The sequence below is a fragment of the Dysidea avara genome, chromosome 10, assembly GCF_963678975.1.
Source record: "Dysidea avara chromosome 10, odDysAvar1.4, whole genome shotgun sequence".
In the NCBI taxonomy this organism is placed as follows: Eukaryota; Metazoa; Porifera; class Demospongiae; order Dictyoceratida; family Dysideidae; genus Dysidea; species Dysidea avara.
The window spans coordinates 17,044,631-17,064,913 of record NC_089281.1 but is presented as its reverse complement, the minus strand read 5'-3'; the positions used below and the strand labels follow the sequence as shown (position 1 = coordinate 17,064,913).

General features: G+C 38.2%; 2 protein-coding genes across 4 annotated transcripts; both read right to left on the bottom strand.

The window, feature by feature from the left end:
• Window positions 1-8,499: 8,499 nt before the first annotated feature.
• Window positions 8,500-11,895, bottom strand: LOC136236730 (uncharacterized). 3 transcript variants are annotated; one of them, XM_066026971.1, is made up of 6 exons: window positions 10,317-11,895; window positions 9,380-9,889; window positions 9,236-9,270; window positions 9,108-9,171; window positions 8,668-8,942; window positions 8,500-8,614 (listed from the first exon to the last, which is right to left on the bottom strand). In XM_066026971.1, the coding sequence occupies exons 1-6, from the start codon at window positions 11,893-11,895 to the stop codon at window positions 8,603-8,605; spliced, it is 2,475 nt and encodes an 824-aa protein (XP_065883043.1). In that variant the 3' UTR covers window positions 8,500-8,602. The 3 variants fall into 3 exon arrangements, 2 of the variants coding, with proteins under 2 accessions (XP_065883043.1, XP_065883044.1); XM_066026972.1 differs by lacking the exon at window positions 8,500-8,614 and having other exon boundaries at window positions 8,803-8,942; window positions 9,375-9,889; XR_010692210.1 differs by lacking the exon at window positions 8,500-8,614 and having other exon boundaries at window positions 8,873-8,942; window positions 9,236-9,274; window positions 9,386-9,889.
• Window positions 11,896-12,492: 597 nt separating this feature from the next.
• LOC136236797 (uncharacterized) lies at window positions 12,493-18,937 on the bottom strand. The gene is made up of 11 exons (XM_066027030.1): window positions 18,928-18,937; window positions 18,726-18,851; window positions 18,534-18,662; window positions 18,348-18,470; window positions 16,873-16,995; window positions 16,698-16,814; window positions 16,520-16,639; window positions 15,952-16,164; window positions 14,280-15,748; window positions 14,086-14,227; window positions 12,493-13,990 (listed from the first exon to the last, which is right to left on the bottom strand). Exons 1-11 carry the CDS (start codon window positions 18,935-18,937, stop codon window positions 12,504-12,506), a joined length of 4,059 nt encoding a protein of 1,352 aa, XP_065883102.1. The 3' UTR covers window positions 12,493-12,503.
• Between the last annotated feature and the right edge of the window lie 1,346 nt (window positions 18,938-20,283).

Genomic DNA, 20,283 nt, shown 5'->3' with positions numbered 1-20,283 from the left:
GGTCAGTATTAATTTCTGCCACAATACTCACTATTCAGTTTTGTGTAGTGACGTTCACTACTTTTGTAGTGACCTTCACTATATACTCTTTTGTATTATTATTATTATTGTTAATTAGCAAAGCCCACTGGGGGCAACACGCTAATGAGCATTACAATCACACATTATATTATATTACTTACAGCGTTCTTAAATGTTTCAAGATCTATTTTGTCAATGTTAGGAATTTGAAGGGAGTTCGTAGTGACCCTCACTGCATGGTAGTGAACGTCACTACATGATAGCTAGTGACGTTCACTCAAAATTAGTAGTGAACGTCACTACACCACAAAATAGTAAGTATTGTGGCAGACATTAGTAGTGACCTTCACTACATTTAGTAGTGACATTCACTAGTTTGTTTTTACTGTGTGTCAGTGTAGCTACGCATACAAATACAGATTATCTTCTAATCTTTTCTTCATGTGCAGTTTGCATGGAGCCAGCACCTCCGTAATACTGTTTAAACCATAAAGTACCGTCACTACCGTGCAATTGAGAGATAGCTAAATTGTAAGGAAGGTTTCCAAGGAGAGACAATCTAACACTAAAAATTTAGTAGTGATCGAGTTTCACTACAGTACTAGCTAGTGAATTTCACGACTACAATTTCTACCACTAGCTATTATGATTGTGTAGTGACACATGCATTCACTACTTTTGTATACTCTTTTGTAGTGACCCTCACTACAGCATGGTAGTGACGGTCACTGCAAAAGTAGCAGTGAATGTCACTACACAAAAATAGTGAGTATTGTTAGCTAGTATTAGTATTAATAGTATTAACTGTAACTGGTAAAGAAGGCTCAGAGAGCCTGTAAAGCCTGATCTTTACAAAAAATAGTTACTTATTATTTATTTATTTAGGCTTTATGGTGTGAAAACACTATAAAGGTCTATTGGTAGCAACCAACAGCCATAACAACGTGCCATTATTACTAACTACTTGAATTACATAGTTAATTATGAAGTACATAATTAATTATAATTACAGAGCAAAAACTATAACTACAATTATACAACAAATCAACTAATTAATAATTATACAACAAAGTAGACCAGTTACAGTGAAGTAAATTTTTGAAATCATTTAATGAGGGTGCATTAACTATACAATAAGGTAGGTTATTCCAGTTTGTGGCAGACATTAGTAGTGACCTTCACTACATTTAGTAGCTATAGGCCTTCACTAGCTTGTTTTACTATGAAAGCCTATTAATTTACTATTGGTGATTAAATTTTTGTCTATTAGGCCATGTAAACTTAATTATTAGTTTCTCATCCTCCTGTACTCTAAATGCAGTGCGGGAGGGTGGATTTTTATTTTATCCAAATAGCTGAATTAGCCAGCTGAAATGACTTAGAATGCAGTTTTCTTAGATTGCTCTAGCAAGGTAGCAATTAACTTTAGAAGGTGCTGGACAGCTGCACTCAGCCACCATGCAGTGGTGTAAAAAATCCTTAATGAGCTGAGGTAAGAAAAACGGCCATGCAGGTGGGGGTGAGAAACTAATAATTAAGTTTATGTAGCCTTACATAATGCCGTAGATAATTACAATAATTATTTTTGGCTTAATATGAATGGGGTAGGTTAACAAAAACCAATTAAGGGTAAAACATTAAACATTAAACATTAATGTATAAAATCATAGTGGTAATTTAACAAGAACTGTATACAAGTAATCTTTAACTAAAAGAGTCTAAATCACAATTAACAAAGTCCTTAAATTGGGTGAAAGACAAGTGTTGTAACAAGTAGTTGTATATCAATTGTTGCTTAAAAATTGATCACTACTTTCAGTTTTGGCTTCATCAAGTTTCCAAGCTTTTATTTTTTTATCTCTATTTCAGCCAAAAATGGTGAAGTTCTGACCTCACTGGTTGCGATATATAACCATGCACATCTACTCTATATCAGCCATGTTGGGGATTTAAGCACTGTGATTATGCATCTAGCTACAGAGCACCTATAATAATGTCACCATACACTGCAATTGCTTATTTTACAACCACAATGCGGTCACATGATGAGAACTATACTATATCAATGGCACGCCTTGCAATGTTGTTATTCATGTGGTAATTATCACATAGATGACGATTGGTGGACTTTTGCAATTGGTGTTATGCAACATGTAAATGTCTCATACTATAGCTACATATAGGGAAATCTGGTAATGTCTACGTATGTGCTACTCAAACTATGCATTCAATTGCATAACAATAGCTACCATAGCATTGTAGTATTAAATGAAAAGATAATTGCTACTTGCATGACTATATATATACACAATCCTCAGTTAACATCATTTAGCTAGTTATTCTTCATGTCACAACAACTATGTGGTAGTGAAAATTTCAATACAACCATGTCTTCTGGAGAGGTTCATTACAGCTTCCTCAGCAAACTCTTCATCAATGCCATTCTCTTTCATATGTCTAACAGTAAAATCCTTTTTGACAGCTTTTTCAAAGTCATTATTTGTAATTGCATTTGTCATCATATGCATTTTCCATTAGCTAGTGCTCTTCTCTTCTGAGCCTTTCTTCATCAGGCTGATTTATCTTCTTACCGACAAAATGATTACACTTCCAGCTAACAAAATACAAATGATGAAAGATACAATATACAACTTTCACACCTCACTTCATCAGTATTCAAGAATGCATCAACGATAAACTAGAGGTAAATATCCCCCTAGGAGGGAGTATATTTTTGATATCCATTTCTTTTTAATGAATTCCTGGCATTCTCAGAAATCATCATATTTCTTTGATGAAGCCAGAGGTGGGACTATGGGGGGCTGAACCCCCCCCTTCACTTTTAGACTTTACTTGATCAATATGCTGAAGATTATAATGAACTTTTTTGTCTTATAATTATCACTAACAGTAAAATACTCATTAAACCCTTATAACCATCTTTTGAAGGCATTATCACTGGATTTGTGCTAAAAGTTACCCATCAAGGGCCCAAATCACTGGGACCAGCATCGGGAGGTGTACAAGATCGAGATACTCTAATAGAACAGTCACCTAACAACTCTAATAGAACTTTCAGCAGATAATACATAATAGTTAGTTCTGTTATAGAATTTATCCATATCTGTCTGCACCTAAAGATGTGTCTATACATACACTGAAGTGCATCGGTCTACTTAAAATGCTTTCATTACTTTCGCGGCTGTTGGTACATGTTACCAACAGACCTTTGGTGTGTTTACACCATAAAGCAATAATAATAATAATAATTAATAACTGATTCATCTACTTGTACATTCATTACGTATGCGACTGAAAATGCTCTTCAGATTCAATCTCATGTAAATTACAAAATTTTCCAGTTTAAGTTACATTATTATTCTAACGTGCACCTGTTGTTTGTGTAATTGTGAGAGGGTGTTTGTTGTCTGAACCTTTTCATTAACAAATGCTGCAGAGCTATTCCTCATCTAAAGAGCAGTATATAGGCTGCCCAGGTCCAGTCATGGATTTTTTCTCCTTTCTCTACCTTTCAAACATAGTTTCTGTAACAACTTTAAATAGGCTGTAGGACCAGGTGTCCTACAGACCTCCAGCACTTGTGCTATAAAGCTACAGACCTCCAAGCACTTGTGCTTGGAGGTACTTGTGCTTGGAGTAACAACTTTAAATAGGCTGTAGGACCAGGTGTCCTACAGACCTCCAGCACTTGTGCTATAAAGCTTTAATAGAATAAAAGTAAAATATTCATAGGCAAATTATAAGTGTTTGTATGTGTGGAATTGTCTCCAAATTGCAGTATTTTAGCATTTAATTTTCAAAAATTTCCTGGGGGGCATGTTCCCCTGATCCCAGCATACTGGGAGACGTACTACACACCTTTACATGAGATTAGTATCCCCCCCTACCTTTTGTAAATCCTAAACCTGCCCCTGGAAACTGTGTTATCTCCTCTGCTCTAACACAATGACACTTCACAGGATCGATTGTGGGTTATACTTCTGTGAGCCACAGTTAACTTGTGGACTTGCAAGAAGATAGTTCATTGGTTTAATCAATGAAGAAGGTCTTTTGATATGATTAATTATAGCTAGACACCTGGTGCAATGTCATGTATACAGTGCTAGGCGTGCATGGCACTTAATAGATTCGACTACTGGTATTAAAGTTGTATATAAATGTATTTTACTACTTAAAGTTTATTATTGGCTAGTAAAGCAAGTACTTTTTAGTGACTTAAATGAACTTTTTGTAGACACTTAGCTGGTGTGATGTCACTCACTCATAGGTGTGGCACTTGGCCATTAGTGCTGTAAACATAGGGTCAATACACTACTTTAGTTATTCACAGCTACGTAGTAAAGTAAGTACTTTTAGTGCACTTCAAACATTATTATGAACTTGCATTTTGGCCTTTTGTATTAGTTGCATACCCACAATCGAAGCTATTTGCATTCTCGGCATGTTGATACACTTCATTTGGCCTCAGCAATGCCTTGTCATTGTTCTTATAAATGTTATATGCCCATGTTACAATTTCAATGATAACTGCATGTATATCAACATGAACAATATGGATGAAAAGCTTATAATATATATATGTATATATATATCTAAACCAAAACAGCCAAGCTGTAAAAAAAGAGTGCGGCCCTGAGAAAGGCTATGGTGAAAAAAGATGTGAAATCCAAGGTGGCGGCCAAGAAATGGCTGTGATGGTAGGTTAATGGTAAAAATTTTAATAACGACAATTCTGGTGAATTTTGTGCCAAGACCAGGTGGCACAAAATTCACCAGAATTGTCGTTATTAAAATTTTTACCATTAACCTACCATCACAGCCATTTCTTGGCCGCCACCTTGGATTTCACATCTTTTTTCACCATAGCCTTTCTCAGGGCCGCACTCTTTTTTTACAGCTTGGCTGTTTTGGTTTAGATTTCACTTCTTTTTGTATTTGTATACCCCAAAGCCGGCCTATGGCCGGCTTTAGGGATTTTAACCTGTCATTTTTTCTTTACTACAGGAAGAAGAAAAGATGAAGTAGGGTGATTTCTTTGTAGCTGACCTCTCTGCAAGGTGATCCTTCTAGCTGATCTCTCTACCGGATGACTTGTTTGTAGCTGAACTCTCTACAGGGTAATTTGTTTGTAGCTGAACTCTCTACAAGGTAACTTCTTCTAGCTGATCTTTCTACAGGGTAATTTGTTTGTAGCTGAATTCTCTACAGGGTGATTTGTTTGCAGCTAAACTGCTGAACTCTCTACAATGTAACTTCTTCTAGCTGAACTCTCTACAGGGTGACTTGTTTGTAGCTGAATTCTCTACAGGGCAATTTGTTTGCAGCTGAACTCTCTACATGGTAGTTTCTTTGTAGCTGAACTCTCTACAATGTAACTTCTTCTAGCTGATCTCTCTACAGGGCAATTTGTTTACAGCTGAACTCTGTACATGGTAGTTTCTTTGTAGCTGAACTCTCTACAATGTAACTTCTTCTAGCTGAACTCTCTACATGGTGACTTGTTTCTAGCTGAACTCTCTACAGGGTGATTTGTTTGTAGCTGAACTCTCTACAAGGTAACTTCTTCTAGCTGATCTTTCTAGAAGGTGATTTGTCTGTAGCTGAATTCTCTACAGGGCAATTTGTTTGCAGCTGAACTCTCTACATGGTAGTTTCTTTGTAGCTGAACTCTCTACAATGTAACTTCTTCTAGCTGAACTCTCTACAGGGTGACTTGTTTGTAGCTGAACCCTCTACAGGGTGATTTGTTTCTAGCTGAACTCTCTACAAGGTAACTTCTTCTAGCTGATCTTTCTACAGGGTGATTTGTTTGTAGCTGAATTCTCTACAGCGTGATTTGTTTGCTGCTGAGCTCTCTACATGGTAGTTTCTTTGTAGCTGAACTCTCTACAATGTAACTTCGTCTAGCTGAACTCTCTACAGGTGACTTGTTTCTAGCTGATCTCTCTACAGGGTGACTTGTTTCTAGCTGAACTCTCTACATGGTGATTTGTTTGTAGCTGAACTCTCTACAAGGTAACTTCTTCTTTCTACAGGGTGATTTGTTTGTAGCTGAATTCTCTACAGGGCGATTTGTTTGCAGCTGAACTCTCTACATGGTAGTTTCTTTGTAGCCGAACTCTCTACAATGTAACTTCTTCTAGCTGAACTCTCTACAGGATGACTTGTTTCTAGCTGATCTCTGTACAGGGTGACTTGTTCCTAGCTGAACTCTCTACAGGTGATTTGTTTGCAGCTGAACTCTCTTACATGGTGGTTTCTTTGTAGCTGAACTCTCTACAATGTAACTTCTTCTAGCTGAACTCTCTACAGGATGACTTGTTTCTAGCTGATCTCTCTACAGGGTGATCTGTTCGTAGCTGAAGTCTGTACAGAGTGGTTTGTTTGCAACTGAACTCTCTTACATGGTGGTTTCTTTGTAGCCGAACTCTCTACAAAGTGACTTCTTCTAGCTGATCTATCTACAGGATGACTTGTTTCTAACTGAACTCTTTACAGTGTGATCTGTTCATAGCGGAACTTTCTACTGGGTGATTTGTTTGCAGCTAAACTCTTTGCATGATTGTTTCTTTGTAACTGAACTCTCTACAAGGTAACTTCTTCTAGCTGATCTCTCTACAGGATGACTTGTTTCTAACTGAACTCTCTACAGTGTGATCTGTTCATAGCGGAACTTTCTACTGGGTGATTTGTTTGCAGCTAAACTCTTTGCATGATTGTTTCTTTGTAACTGAACTCTCTACAATGTGACTTCTTCTAGCTGATCTCTCTACAGGATGACTTGTTTCTAACTGAACTCTCTACAGTGGATCTGTTCATAGCGGAACTTTCTACTGGGTGATTTGTTTGCAGCTAAACTCTTTGCATGATTGTTTCTTTGTAACTGAACTCTCTACAAGGTAACTTCTTCTAGCTGATCTCTCTACAGGGCAATTTGTTTGTAGCTGAATTCTCTACAGGGTGATTTATTTGAGCTGAACTCTCCACATGATGGCTTCTTTGTAGATGAACTCTCTATTAGGTACCTTCTTCTAGCTGATCTGACTACAGGGTGACTTGTTTGTAGCTGAATTCCCTACAGAATAACTTGCAATGTAATATGACTGAGTAAATTATACATGCAACTGAATGCTTTATTAGGGTGACTGTTCTATTAGAGTATCTCGATCTCGCATTTGCTGAACGTAGTTGCCTTTCGAACCATAACTCAGTAATTTGTAATCCGATTCTTCTGTACTACTGCAAGAACTTTCTATGATGATTATTCCAGCTACATACAGATTTTCAGCTCGTTGCTCTAAGCGGTTTGTCTGGTAGACACAAAAACTAATAATTTTTTATTCATAAAAATCGATCGCGTAATTTTGACACAGGTTGGGTTTTGTGTCATATCTCCATGGTCTTTATCTCGATTCCTTTCAAACCACAAAAAGACACTCCTACGATGGTTGCTCCATCTACATATCAATTTTCAACTGATTCCTCCAAGGGGTTTACCCTGTAGGCGTGACAGACCTTCGACCTTATTTTACGCAAATAATTGGTCATAACTCCGTGAATATTCATCGGATTCCTACCAAAGTTGGTACGGAGATCCACCTTAATGAGCCCTTTAAGTGTGCCAAATTTCAGCCCAATCCTAGCACGCATTCGTGTTTTATGGCGAATTTTGCGAAGTGTGCGAAATGAAGAAGATGAAGAAGAAAAAAACGAAGAAATTAAAACGAAATTTTGTTCGCTCGTATCTCGGAAATGGCTGGAGCGATTTTCTTCAAATTTGGTATGTAGACTCCCCTAACTGGGCGGCATGTCTCTAGCAAATTTGGTTCCAATCGGATAAGGGATCACAGAGCTACATAGGTGTGAAAATTGCGTTTTCTTTCTTCCTGTTAATATACTCACGGTGTGGCGCGCCGGCTTCTTGGGCCGCACGACACACTATCGTGTGTCTTGATATATACACACGTCAATTACCCACTATTGTATTTATGTGTAATTGTTTGTCCTTAACTTCCCTGTCATTGACTGTGAACTTTTGTGCTCCATCCTCTCGTGTTTATGAATGTATATGTATGTATGTATGGATGTATGCATGTATGTATGGATGTATGTATGTATGTATGTATGTATGTATGTATGTATGTATGTATGTATGTATGTATGGATGTATGTATGTATGTATGTATGTATGTACGTATGTATATATGTACGTATGTATGTATGTACGTATGTATGTATGTACGTATGTATGTATGTACGTATGTATGTATGTACGTACGTACGTATGTATGTATGTATGTATGTATGTATGTATGTATGTATGTATGTATGTATGTATGTATGTATGTATGTATGTATGTATGTATGTATGTATGTATGTATGTATGTACGTATATACGTAGGTGTTACTTCTGTACTCCTAGCTTCTTTGTAATTGCACATTATAATAGTTGGAACATTAGAATGTATACACCAAAAATTAAATAGCAAAATAATAAACACATGGCCTACAGCTAAAATGTTAGGTCACACTTAATAGGATCATCACTAAAGGGTAACATCAATTAGGATCCTGTATAAAGATAGTTCATATATGTATAGCTATGACATTTTTCTATAACTCACCAAATAAGCAGGATTTTCAAATACGTCACCTTCTGGGGCATACATAGGATTCATCACAGCTCCCTCAGCAAACTCTTCATCAATGTCATTCTCTTTCATATGCCTAACAGTAAATTCCTTGGCAGCTTTTGAAAAGTCATATTTGTAATTGCGTTTGTCATCATACACATTTTCTATTTCATTGTTAGCACCCTTCTGATCCTTTATGAGCCTTTCTTCATCAGGCTGAGTCCTCTTCTTTACCAACAAAATGATTACAACTATAAGAATTCCAGCTATAGAAAATTCATTACAGAATTGAAAAGGACTTGAATTTACATACAACCCAAAATACAAAAAATATGAATGTAGGATTTTTCATAATTTACTGGTATTATATAAAGAGACCTATCATTGTTTGTGTTGTATACACATCAAAAAATATATACCAGTACTCTTACCAATAATAACTACTGCTACTCCCCCACCAACACCAGCTGCAATAGCCACAGTTGGTACTCCACTCTATGCACAAATAAAATACATGCAGTTGTGACTATGTGTAATAACTACAGCTAGTTAACAATACCTCTTTGTCTTCTTCACTACCATAACAATCTTGAACTGTCAAAGAACAACATAATAATAATTGAACGTTGTTTGTATGCACACCACCATACATACTTACTATGTCTACATACACACAGATCAACATGTTGACAACTTACTATACCTGTACACTGATCTTGAGGTGCTCCAATAGTAGAGCAATTGTTACACTGCATAGTTCCAAACATGTCAGAATAAGTGCCACAAGGACACTCAAGACATGGCTCAAATCTGTCACTAGAATATGTTCCAGGAGGACACAATGGCAGACAATCCTCCATTTGTTGAGTACCAGTATTACGAGTATTGTGATTTACAGGACACTCCACACACTCCAATTGTCCATGTGATGATTGATATTGTCCAATAGGACACTTGTTACATGGTACCAGCCCATCATCAGAGTATTCTCCAGGTGGACACATCATAATACAATCCTCCAATAATCTAGTACTGTTGCTATGAGTGATGTGGTGGTCAGGACATGATGCACACTGGGTTTGTCCTTGTATGTATTGGTAAGTGTTGATGGGGCAAGCTACACAATCAGGCATCACAACAACAGTCTCTGAACCATCTCCATTAACCAGAGTTATTCTGTTGTCAACCTGATAACTCCCAGCTGGACAACTCACTGTTAATAGACATCAGTGTTATTTCATACAGTACCTAAGCACACACACACACGCACAAGTACACACACACACACACACACACACACACACACACACACACACACACACACACACACACACACACACACACGCACACACACACACACGTACAAAGCAAAGCCAAAGCAATGCTTTGCCACCCAGTGAGCCAGCACTGGGATGCCTGCATGTGCACCACTCAAGCACTCGAGTCTAGTCCAGGCAAATTCTAACCTGTTGGAGGATCATCCAGGTCTCACAGAGAGAAGTCACAGAACCCAAAGTTTCACAATAACCTCGTGAGACAAGGACCGTTGGGCATTTGCTTCCCCAGGTACCCATTGATGTCACAGCTGGGTGGACACACACACACAACACACATACGTAATTCCTTATGTATATACTTACCACATAGAAATTGATTGTCATCATAGACTGCTGATCCTCGTGGACATCCAAGTCGAATGTCACCCATTAGTAGACTTGATGAAGATGTCTGGTAGGCATCCATCCCATCAGATACAATCATTGATTCATTTTGTAGTAAATTTACTAATTCATCTAAGACATCATTCCATTCACTTCTAGCTCCTGGAGCAACATAGAAGAGGTCTTCACCATTTACGTCACTATAACTAATGTTGTAGCTGTACAGAGCAAAACTGATAGAGAGTAACATATCATCAAGTTCAGTGATAGTGACATCTTCAAGTGATGTTCTCTGTAAACTTAATAAGTTATTAACAACTGTAATGAGGTGCTGAACAAGTACGTTTTGCAGTGAGTCAATCATTCCTGATCCTAGAGTGATGTTAAGTGCTTCCTCTACTACTGCATCAACATTGCCATCAGTTATGATAGCCACATTCAAGGTAAAGGGTTGTGTTAGTTGTGCTACACTAGTCCTAAGGACAATGAGGTTCACTTGTCTAGACTGTACAGCTCCTTGTTCATTGTAAGCCTCACAATAGTACACTCCTTCATGTTCTGGTACAGTGTTGGGTATGGTGTAGATATTTGTACTCTTATTTGGTACAATAGCAAATTCTTCCTGATCATGAGGTCTGTAGTACCACCGGATTCCAGGATTTGGTACTCCTGCAACATTACACTTAAACTGGGCACCATTCTGGTCCCACAGATAAATATCTTGATGGTCTGGTTGCAAGGTCAATGATGGAAACTCCTGAACTTCTACTGAAGCATTCAGTGAAGTAGCAGAACCAATATGATTGGTAGCAATACAAGTGTAATTATCTGCATCAGCAAATTTGATGTCCTGCAAAACAAGTGTGCTACTATTTGCACCTGGAACATCAGTACTGCCCTTCTTCCATTTGTAGTTTACAGGAACCAGGGACTCTGCTTCACAGTAAAGAGTGACTGTACCATTTTCTGTAGTAGCAATTCTTTTTTCAGGCTGTACAGTAATGTTTGGTGCAGAAGCACACCAGTAGTTTAGCTGCAAAAACTCTTCCAAGACAAGTAGCATTTTGTCCATTTTACTAATGGCTTCATCCATAGTCAGATTGGTCTGTATAGCTAAGTCAAGTAAATCAGTCTCAGCTTCCTGTAGGTTAGTAAGAAGTGTGGTAGCTTCAGGTAGAGGTGTGAGATGTAGCAAGTAGCTGATAGTTTCTCCAATTGTTACTATACAGTCAGAAAATCCATAGCAAAGATAGCCTCCTGCACTTTGTGACTGGTTGTGCAAGTCTTCCATTTTAACCTGCCATTCTGCAAAACTGTTCTCTCCAATAGATCCAGCCAACTGTTCTGTTAGCACCTGTAAATCATTCAGTAAAATTATGACCTGATTATTTTCCATCATTGGCTCAGTTGCGTTTAGCACAATACCAAACTCCATTTCTAGGTACGTGACATTTACTGGACTAGATATATTGTCATTCATACTGTCATCTGTCAGATTACTTAAGGCCATGATGTTTTCCATGACAGCATTTCTAGAAGAGTTTTCCATCAGACACATTGGCAATTGTTTGTAAGGATGTTTTCCATCAGACAATTGGCAATTGTTTGTAAGGACTGCAATATTTCTATCATATACTCTTGGACATTTTTAATATCGGTACACCTCTCTCCATAAAACCTGCCCATTTCATCAATTCCTCTCTGCCCTGTGTTTATACTGTCATCAACTTGCCTCCTCCTTCTCTGGCTAGTCATATCAAAAGCAACATTAGTCAGATCAATGGCTCTATGCCTTAAGGAAGTATCAATGTAGTCAAAGTCAAGTAAAATTTCCTCAGCATGTGTTGTACCAAGTATGGGTATAGAATAACTGACCATAACAGGAATAGTGGTAGGAGACTCTGTTGTCACTGTAACTGTAAACTGAACATCATCTACTTGTACTATGTGCTCAGTTGTTTCATCGAGAATATCTGCAAGTAACAGTGATTGGTTGATTTGTTGCCGTACCGCCTGATATTCTTCTTCTGCAAACCGAACACTGTCTTGTGCTGATGTATAAGCTGCCCTTGACTGATTAAATAGTTGTTCACCAACATTCTTTTCTGATCTTAGACGGACAACATTCACCCGTGCCCTTGACACTTGTTGCCTTGCTGCATCAAGTCATTGTAATGGTTCATAGAGTGAGGCTTCATCACTTGACAACTGTGCATAAGCAGCATCTCTAGCCATCTGACATTGAGCATTTAATTGAGTGCATGTGCTGTTGGCTACTAAACTACTACAACTGGACAAAGTACAGCACTCTTCTACAGCTTCAGTTGTTGTAATACCAGTATCACATTGCTCAACACAAGTACCAGTATACATTACAGGCGTTGGAAGATAAACATTTATGTAGCATTGAAATTGTACATACACTGGTTCAAGTCTACAAGATTGACCAGCCACACATATTTTTAATTCTGGACAAACACAGTAATACGTACACTTGAGTTGATTTTCTACATATCGGAAGCAGAAGTCTATAAGTACGCGGTAAAACATGTTTACAACTTCTACTCTTTGACAAGGAACCAGACAAGTACCTTGGACAGTTGAGCTGATAGTTGTCATACATTCTTCACACACTGTCCCTGGTACGCAAATGTCATTGCACACCTGCACTTCACAGATATTGTCGATTCTGTTTCGAGTTGCTTGCAAAACAGCTTCATTAGCATTGACTGCTTGTTGGGCTGCAGTTTGCTCATCAATTGCATTCTCAAGTTCAGTCATGGCATCAGTATATTCACTGCATATAGACTCATAGTTTTGTAGCCTTGTTTGATATGTGCTGTTTGCTACTCTAAATTGAGATCTTGCTCGTTGTACTGACATCAGGGAATTTTGCTTACTCAGTCGTGCTTGATCTGCTGTAAAGGAAATGTATTGATGTATTTCTCTCTGAAGGAGATAAGGAATGTTAGTTTCACTCAATAAAAAATGTCCAATAATTTCAATGGGTAACCCATTCCATTCAGAGTTTTGGTTAGCTGTACCAGTAAGCTGAATTGGGTAACTGTTGAACATGTTACAATTTGTTGAAAACCTTAATCCATCTTGTGTTATGTGTACTTCAGTAGTAAATTGTGTTCCAAACAGCATAAAATCTACTCGATTGATTATGCTTGCATAAATAGCATTACGTCTAAAGAAAGTAGTGGACATGACATTTAGATTATCATCTGGTCGTACAGTCATGAAATAACCCAACTGAAGGCTATCAGAACTTGATGAGAACTTTGATTGCAAGTAGACTCTAGTGTCATCATTGATGAGGTCATCAGACACACAGATGTAGCCATAGTCATCAACATTACCTACCACACTGAGGGTGTGGATCAATTGTATTCCATTGAATTGGAACATCCCTATGTTAACATCTACACATTGTGATCTAAGTTGAACTCCTCTCATTCTCATGTCACTGTCAAGAGTGACAAATGTATCCATGGGACATGAGAACTGTGTTGGTAGATCAAATATGAGATTAGGAGGAACTCTGAAGATGGTTGATAGTAGTCCAGTATTGTCAGTACTTGGCATGTATGTGAGAGTAAAGGATAAACCAGATGGTGTTGTACTGGGTCTGCATCTCTCTTCATATTCTGTGGATACAAAGTAGTAAATATGTACAAATCAATATGCTAACTCCATGTTTAGTATACATACGTATGTCTACTCGTATAGGATATATGCTCACCTCCAATAAAGAGGAGACCAGGATCTTCTGCTGCCTCCAAAACCAATTTAGAACTTTCTCCTTGTACATCAACTTGTAATGTCAAATCTATGCTCCCATCCATTGCTCCAGTCCATCTTCTCAGTAACCCTGTATTGTATGCCTACGAAAAGGACTGGATTAGTATTATATAGTTACTTGAGAGATTAGCTTACCTCATTTAAATTATAGTATTGAATTAAAGTTAAACCATTAAACTCCAATACACACATCATGTCATCCGTAGTGAAGTTTCTGTTTACTATTCCTTGTACAGCAAGTGATGCTTGGTAGATATGGTCAGTTACTGTGAAATCTTGTACACCATCCCAATACTGCCGACCAGCCAATCTATTAATGACATCAACATTTAGGTAATTGTTACCAACTGTTACAGCAAGGGCTTCAATGTCTACAACCCATCCATTGTTCATCAGATTGCTTACAAATGGTAGTGATTTAAAGAATGGTTGTGCATCTATTGGAATGCCTACATAAAATGGTGACATTGTCCCTTCACATAAGTTTACAGCAAAGCATAGTGGAGAAGCTTCCTCAGATGGAGTATACACCACATGTACACCGATGGTTGGAATGCTAACATTCAATTCACCAGAGTATTGTAGCACAGAATATAGACCATCTTCAACTACTGGAAGACCTTCACACCCAATATCCTCCAGTTCAGTACTGTCAGCAAGTCTTACTTGATAACTGTTTGTATCATGAACACGACGGTCACCATTAATGGGTTGTAAATTAAGCCATGAAGGATAGAGTGAATTAGCATATCTAAAGTATGAATAAGCCAATGATTCTGCAGTAAAGAAGTCATTTAAGTCATTAATGGTAGGATCAAACGTGGTAGTACAGGATGGGTCACCAACATCAGAAACACCATCATCTGCTATAACTGAAGTACATTGACCACAAAGTTCATTCAAGTCATTTGTGCTGAGCTGATTTAGTGATAGAGTGTTATCATCCTGGTCCAATTCAGTTCCACTAATAGATGCTGGTAGGGTCAGCCCACCGAAAGAAGTGAACACTATTCCAGGTGTGAGTTGCATGTCCCCTTGTTGTCTCCAATTACAAGTTGAATTAAATGTTACATTTTGTCCACTATTGGGACATTGGTAAGATGGTGCATTGCCTGGAGGCTGACAGCAACCTGGTTGTAATAATCCAATAGCTATATTTCTGTCAGTGAAGTAGCTATTTGGTGGACCAGAGTTGAGAGACGTAACTAGTACAGTACTGGGTTCTGGTACAGGAAACTCATCAGAACTCATGCCAGTAATCACATAGCTTACTGTGTAAAGATTTGGAGATGTACTTCTGACAGTCAAAGTAGCAGAAGTATCAGGGTAGTGTATTGTAACTGAAGGTGGATCAAAGAATAAGTTATCAGGATCATCAGAAACAAACTCAATTGTAATAAAAGCTGCCGGCCTAGCAGATATGGTGAGCTGTTCAGCAGGATCATTAGCAGTTAAAGTGGGATATGGGGGAAGCTCTAAGATACCATATTGACACCTCTCTCCTTTGTAACCCGTTCCTGTACAATCACATTCAAACTCTTGTGGTCCAAGTGCTGTACAGACCCCAGAATTTTGACATGGATTTGGCTCACATGCTTGAATAACTATCACAAATGAGTAAGTATTATGGTGCCACAAATGCGTTTAAACTTACCATTACATGCAGGAGCTGATGTCCACTCTACATAGCTGTTATCAGCAGACAGAACACATGATTGAGTGAGTATGTCACTGCTGTAGTATCCGTTATTGCAACGTATAGTACAGATGGACCTGAACTCATATTCACATGGTTAAATGATAGCACCATTAGGAGGCTGCACTAGGTCAGGACAAGACATGATCATACAGGTCACAGGGTAACCACTCCAAGTGTTGTTGGGAAGACATTGTTGATAGCTTGAGCCAATCAGCTCATATCCCAGGTCACATGTGAATGAGCAACTTTCATCAGTAACTTGAGGACCAGTACAAATCATGTCACCATCTTGTGGTCTTGTCAACATAGGACATGGTTGAGCTGTGACCATAAAAAAATGCCATACCAAAAGAAAACACTATAGGGTTGATGCATTTAATGAATGCGAGATATCATTTTTTTACGATACTTATGCACCACAAAGTATGCCAATGTAGGAATGTTAGTCATATATACATATAACCACTATGTTTTCAGTATCACAGAAATTCTACTTTTGTCTGATTGTTTATGTACTACAGTAGAAAATGATTGGCTATATTACTATAGCAGCTTCAAACTGCTTTAAAAATAATTACTGGTAGAGTTCTCCCAACTTTGTGTCCCCAACTTCAAATATATAATGTATTTATAGGGTATCTGACATGCAAATGAACTGGTTAATTTATAGTAGTACCAGCGCATGAGTAATCTTCCTCTAAAGTATATCCATCTCTACAGCTACACTGATAACTACCAGGAGTGTTGGTACAATAATGACCACATCCACCATTGTCTGTAGCACACTCATCGATATCTGAACAACCACAAAAAATAATATTATAATCACATAACAATGACCTTATTGGATTTACCTGTACAAGTTCTACCATTGTCTTCTAAAAGGTATCCATCACGACATAAACAAACAAAACTTCCGATGGTGTTGTTACAGAGATGATCACAATAATCTAGTTCACATTCGTTGATGTCTGTTGAGAAACATGTACAAGATAAATATTAAAATGGAACACATAATTATGCACTAACCTGTACAAGTATAGCCATCATCCTGCAGCTCAAATCCAACATTGCATAAGCACTCATGTGTTCCAGGGAGATTTCTACAAATTTGACTACACCTGTGATCTCCAGCTTCACACTCATTGTGATCTACAATCACACACATGTAATTGAAAAATTCATGCATGCAGTTAACAATGCAAGTATAAGGAAAAATTAGGAATTTAAGTTGGATTAGGGATCATAAAAAAGTAGGAAAACAAGGGAGGTCACCTACACCTGCAGATTTACTAGAGAACATTTAATCCCTATTTACCCATGACTGAATTAGGGATTAAATGTCCACTAGTATATCTGCGAGTATAGGTGACCTCCCTTGTTTCCCTACTTTTCGTTTCTATGATCCCTATTCCTTATACTTGTTTGTGTTTGTTTACTTTTTGTAACATTATTACGACTGGTGAACCCTAGCATGCCACATCAAAAGGGGATAGCACCAGAGTTAATGTTTTTGTCTGAACGCATGCCACAGCTATCAATTATTGACCTGAAAGTGCATGAAGTGGCTATTACGTTTCGCTTTCAGCTATGTTCAGCTGGTTACACAAATGAAGAACAGCAGGAGAAACATTTCTGCAATCAATCCAGCAACCACAAAAATATGGATGATTCGCGTTCTCCAACTATCAATTACATGGCCTTTACGCTTCACTTTCACCTATTTTCAGCATGCTACACAGCATTACAAATGAAGATGCCTCTGCAATCAATCTAGTCACCATGGAAAATACGGACGATTCCCATTTGCAAACTGGAAGCCATGCATCGCACTACTGCAAATTGACACCTTGGACTGTCAGCAAAAAGAAATGGGACACAAAGGAGGACAAAAGTAAGTCTATGATGCATGCATTTATGTACTGTGGTATGCCAAAAGGCACATCTATGGACAAAGCAACATCAAATAGTGAAAAAATCAAGTCTGCAGCCTTAGCCGTTATTGAGTTACGCTTGTCTGAAGGTAGGCAGGCAGGCAGGCAGGCAGGCAGGCAGGCAGGCAGGCAGGCAGGCAGGCAGGCAGGCAGGCAGGCAGGCAGGCAGGCAGGCAGGCAGGCAGGCAGGCAGGCAGGCAGGCAGGCAGGCAGGCAGGCAGGCAGGCAGGCAGGCAGGCAGGCAGGCAGGCAGGCAGGCAGGCAGGCAGGCAGGCAGGCAGGCAGTAGAAAATTCCATTAAATAACTTTTTTTTTAATTGTAACAACCTATTGGAAGTGTTTAGGGACATACTGAAGGCACTTTTTGGACAGGATGGTACTGTAAAATTGGTTTTTGGGCAATATTTTTGGCCAGAAAAACCATCTCTATAATCCCTAATGTATACTACTACCGTACTGTATGATATAGCACATATCGTTCTTCTATATTCTATTTTGCTTTATTGCACAGTGCCATTTAACACACAATGAAGTAGTCTATATTCAAGATATTATGTATGACTGTCATACCAGTACAATTATGATCATCATCAGAAAGAATATACCCTAGCCAACACGTGCAGTTGTATGAGCCAATAGTGTTGGTACAGTCTTGATTACAACCACCATTGTTGTCCAAGCACTCGTTTATATCTAAAATAACAATAGAGATTTATGGTATACCCAAACAGTTAATCAAACATCTCTCTGTTGTACCTTCACATGTCACAGAATCACTTGTCAGTCGATATCCATCATAACAACCGCAGCCATAAGATCCTTCTGTGTTGACACTTCTCTGATGGCACATCTCAGCTACATCTACATCTTGACATTCATCCACATCTGGATTTGTATACACCGTTACAACAATTACATGCTGGTGGTGTATATAGCTATAAACCTTACCTATACATGTGTGTCCATCATCATCCAACACATAGCCAGCATTATTGCAACTGCAATTATAGCTACCCACAGTGTTCATACAGATGTGGTTACAAGCGTGTGTGCCTGTTTCACACTCATCAATATCTGTAATAGAACACATCTAGTAAAGTGCAGGGCCACATTTAAAGGATTTCTGTGGTTTATAAAAAAAACAATCTACAGTAGTCCATGCTGTTTATCTTGAAATGGCATGTCTAAGTTGAAAATTATACATACTAGCTGTGCTGGCTTTATCTGGTACACTGGTACCTGTCCTACGTATAACACTTTATTGTCTCATATAGTTAGTTACTCTTTTTCCAGTATATGACAAGCAGTTTGTACTAAATAAAGTGTATGGTAGGTATAATATTACACTGAAACAACATCTATTGTGCAGGCTATGGATACAGTATAGAATGCCACATGCACAGCTGTATCTTACCAAAGGTATAGCCTACATGTAATCTTTGCACTAAAAGAATATACTTCCTGTACTTACATTCTAACTATACATTGTCGTCACTGTCCTTAAAAGCAGCTGTCATTAAGCTATATAGCCACATGCAACTTGCAAGTATACATGTTGATGCTTTTAAAACATATAGTGAGAAAAAATTAGCATGAAAAGCTATACAGCCAGTGTATATAAAATGTGCGCATAACAGAAAATAATTGTACCGAAGAGTGAAAAAAGGTAAATCAGGATTCAAGCCCATGGATACCTGATAAGCAGTCACCCTAGCCACTGAGCCAAAGATCACATACCGATTTATAAAGTTGAATGGCATAGTGTTGACTTACTGTGGTTCACAACATAAAGAATTCTAGCAAGTTTTGCTCTACACTCTTGCATTCAATGATGGCTGTTAAAAGTATTTTAACGAAAGATAAGCACTTTGCTTGGTGTAATTTGACATGTGCAAGGTTGGTGAAATAATTGTCTACGTCAAAAGAATGTATACAGGAAAGACAGACAGACAGTTAGCTTTATAGCTACATATCATTGCATTATGCTTGTCTGAAGCCATCAGTTATCAGAGACTTGTTAGAGTCACTCCGGGCAAATTCAGGATTGTTAATCAAAACCTATGATACTTGAGAGCTACACAGTTATGGTGGTTTTATAATCTTTTTCCACCCTAACAGTATTAGATATCTTCACTACTGGGGTTAAAATGGCTTGTTATATCAGTTCTGTGACAGTCCACATGTATACAGTACCCATGCATGCAAGGTACAGTACAAAGGTTTTTGAAATACTGGTATGACCGCTGCATCATTTGTTTCTAAGCAAATTACCCATGCTGCAATCATCTCCAGTCCACCCTGTAGTACAGCCACACACTCCAGGAGATATACAGGTTCCTTCATTATAGCAGACTTCACAAATAGCTATATATAACATAAGTAAATGCATACATTGGACACAGCTACAACATACGGTTGCAATTTGGAGGAGTCCCTGCATATCCAGATTAACAACTTGAAAGACGTGAGTATCGTAACTGCGCTTGGTAATTGGATGCTACCCTTG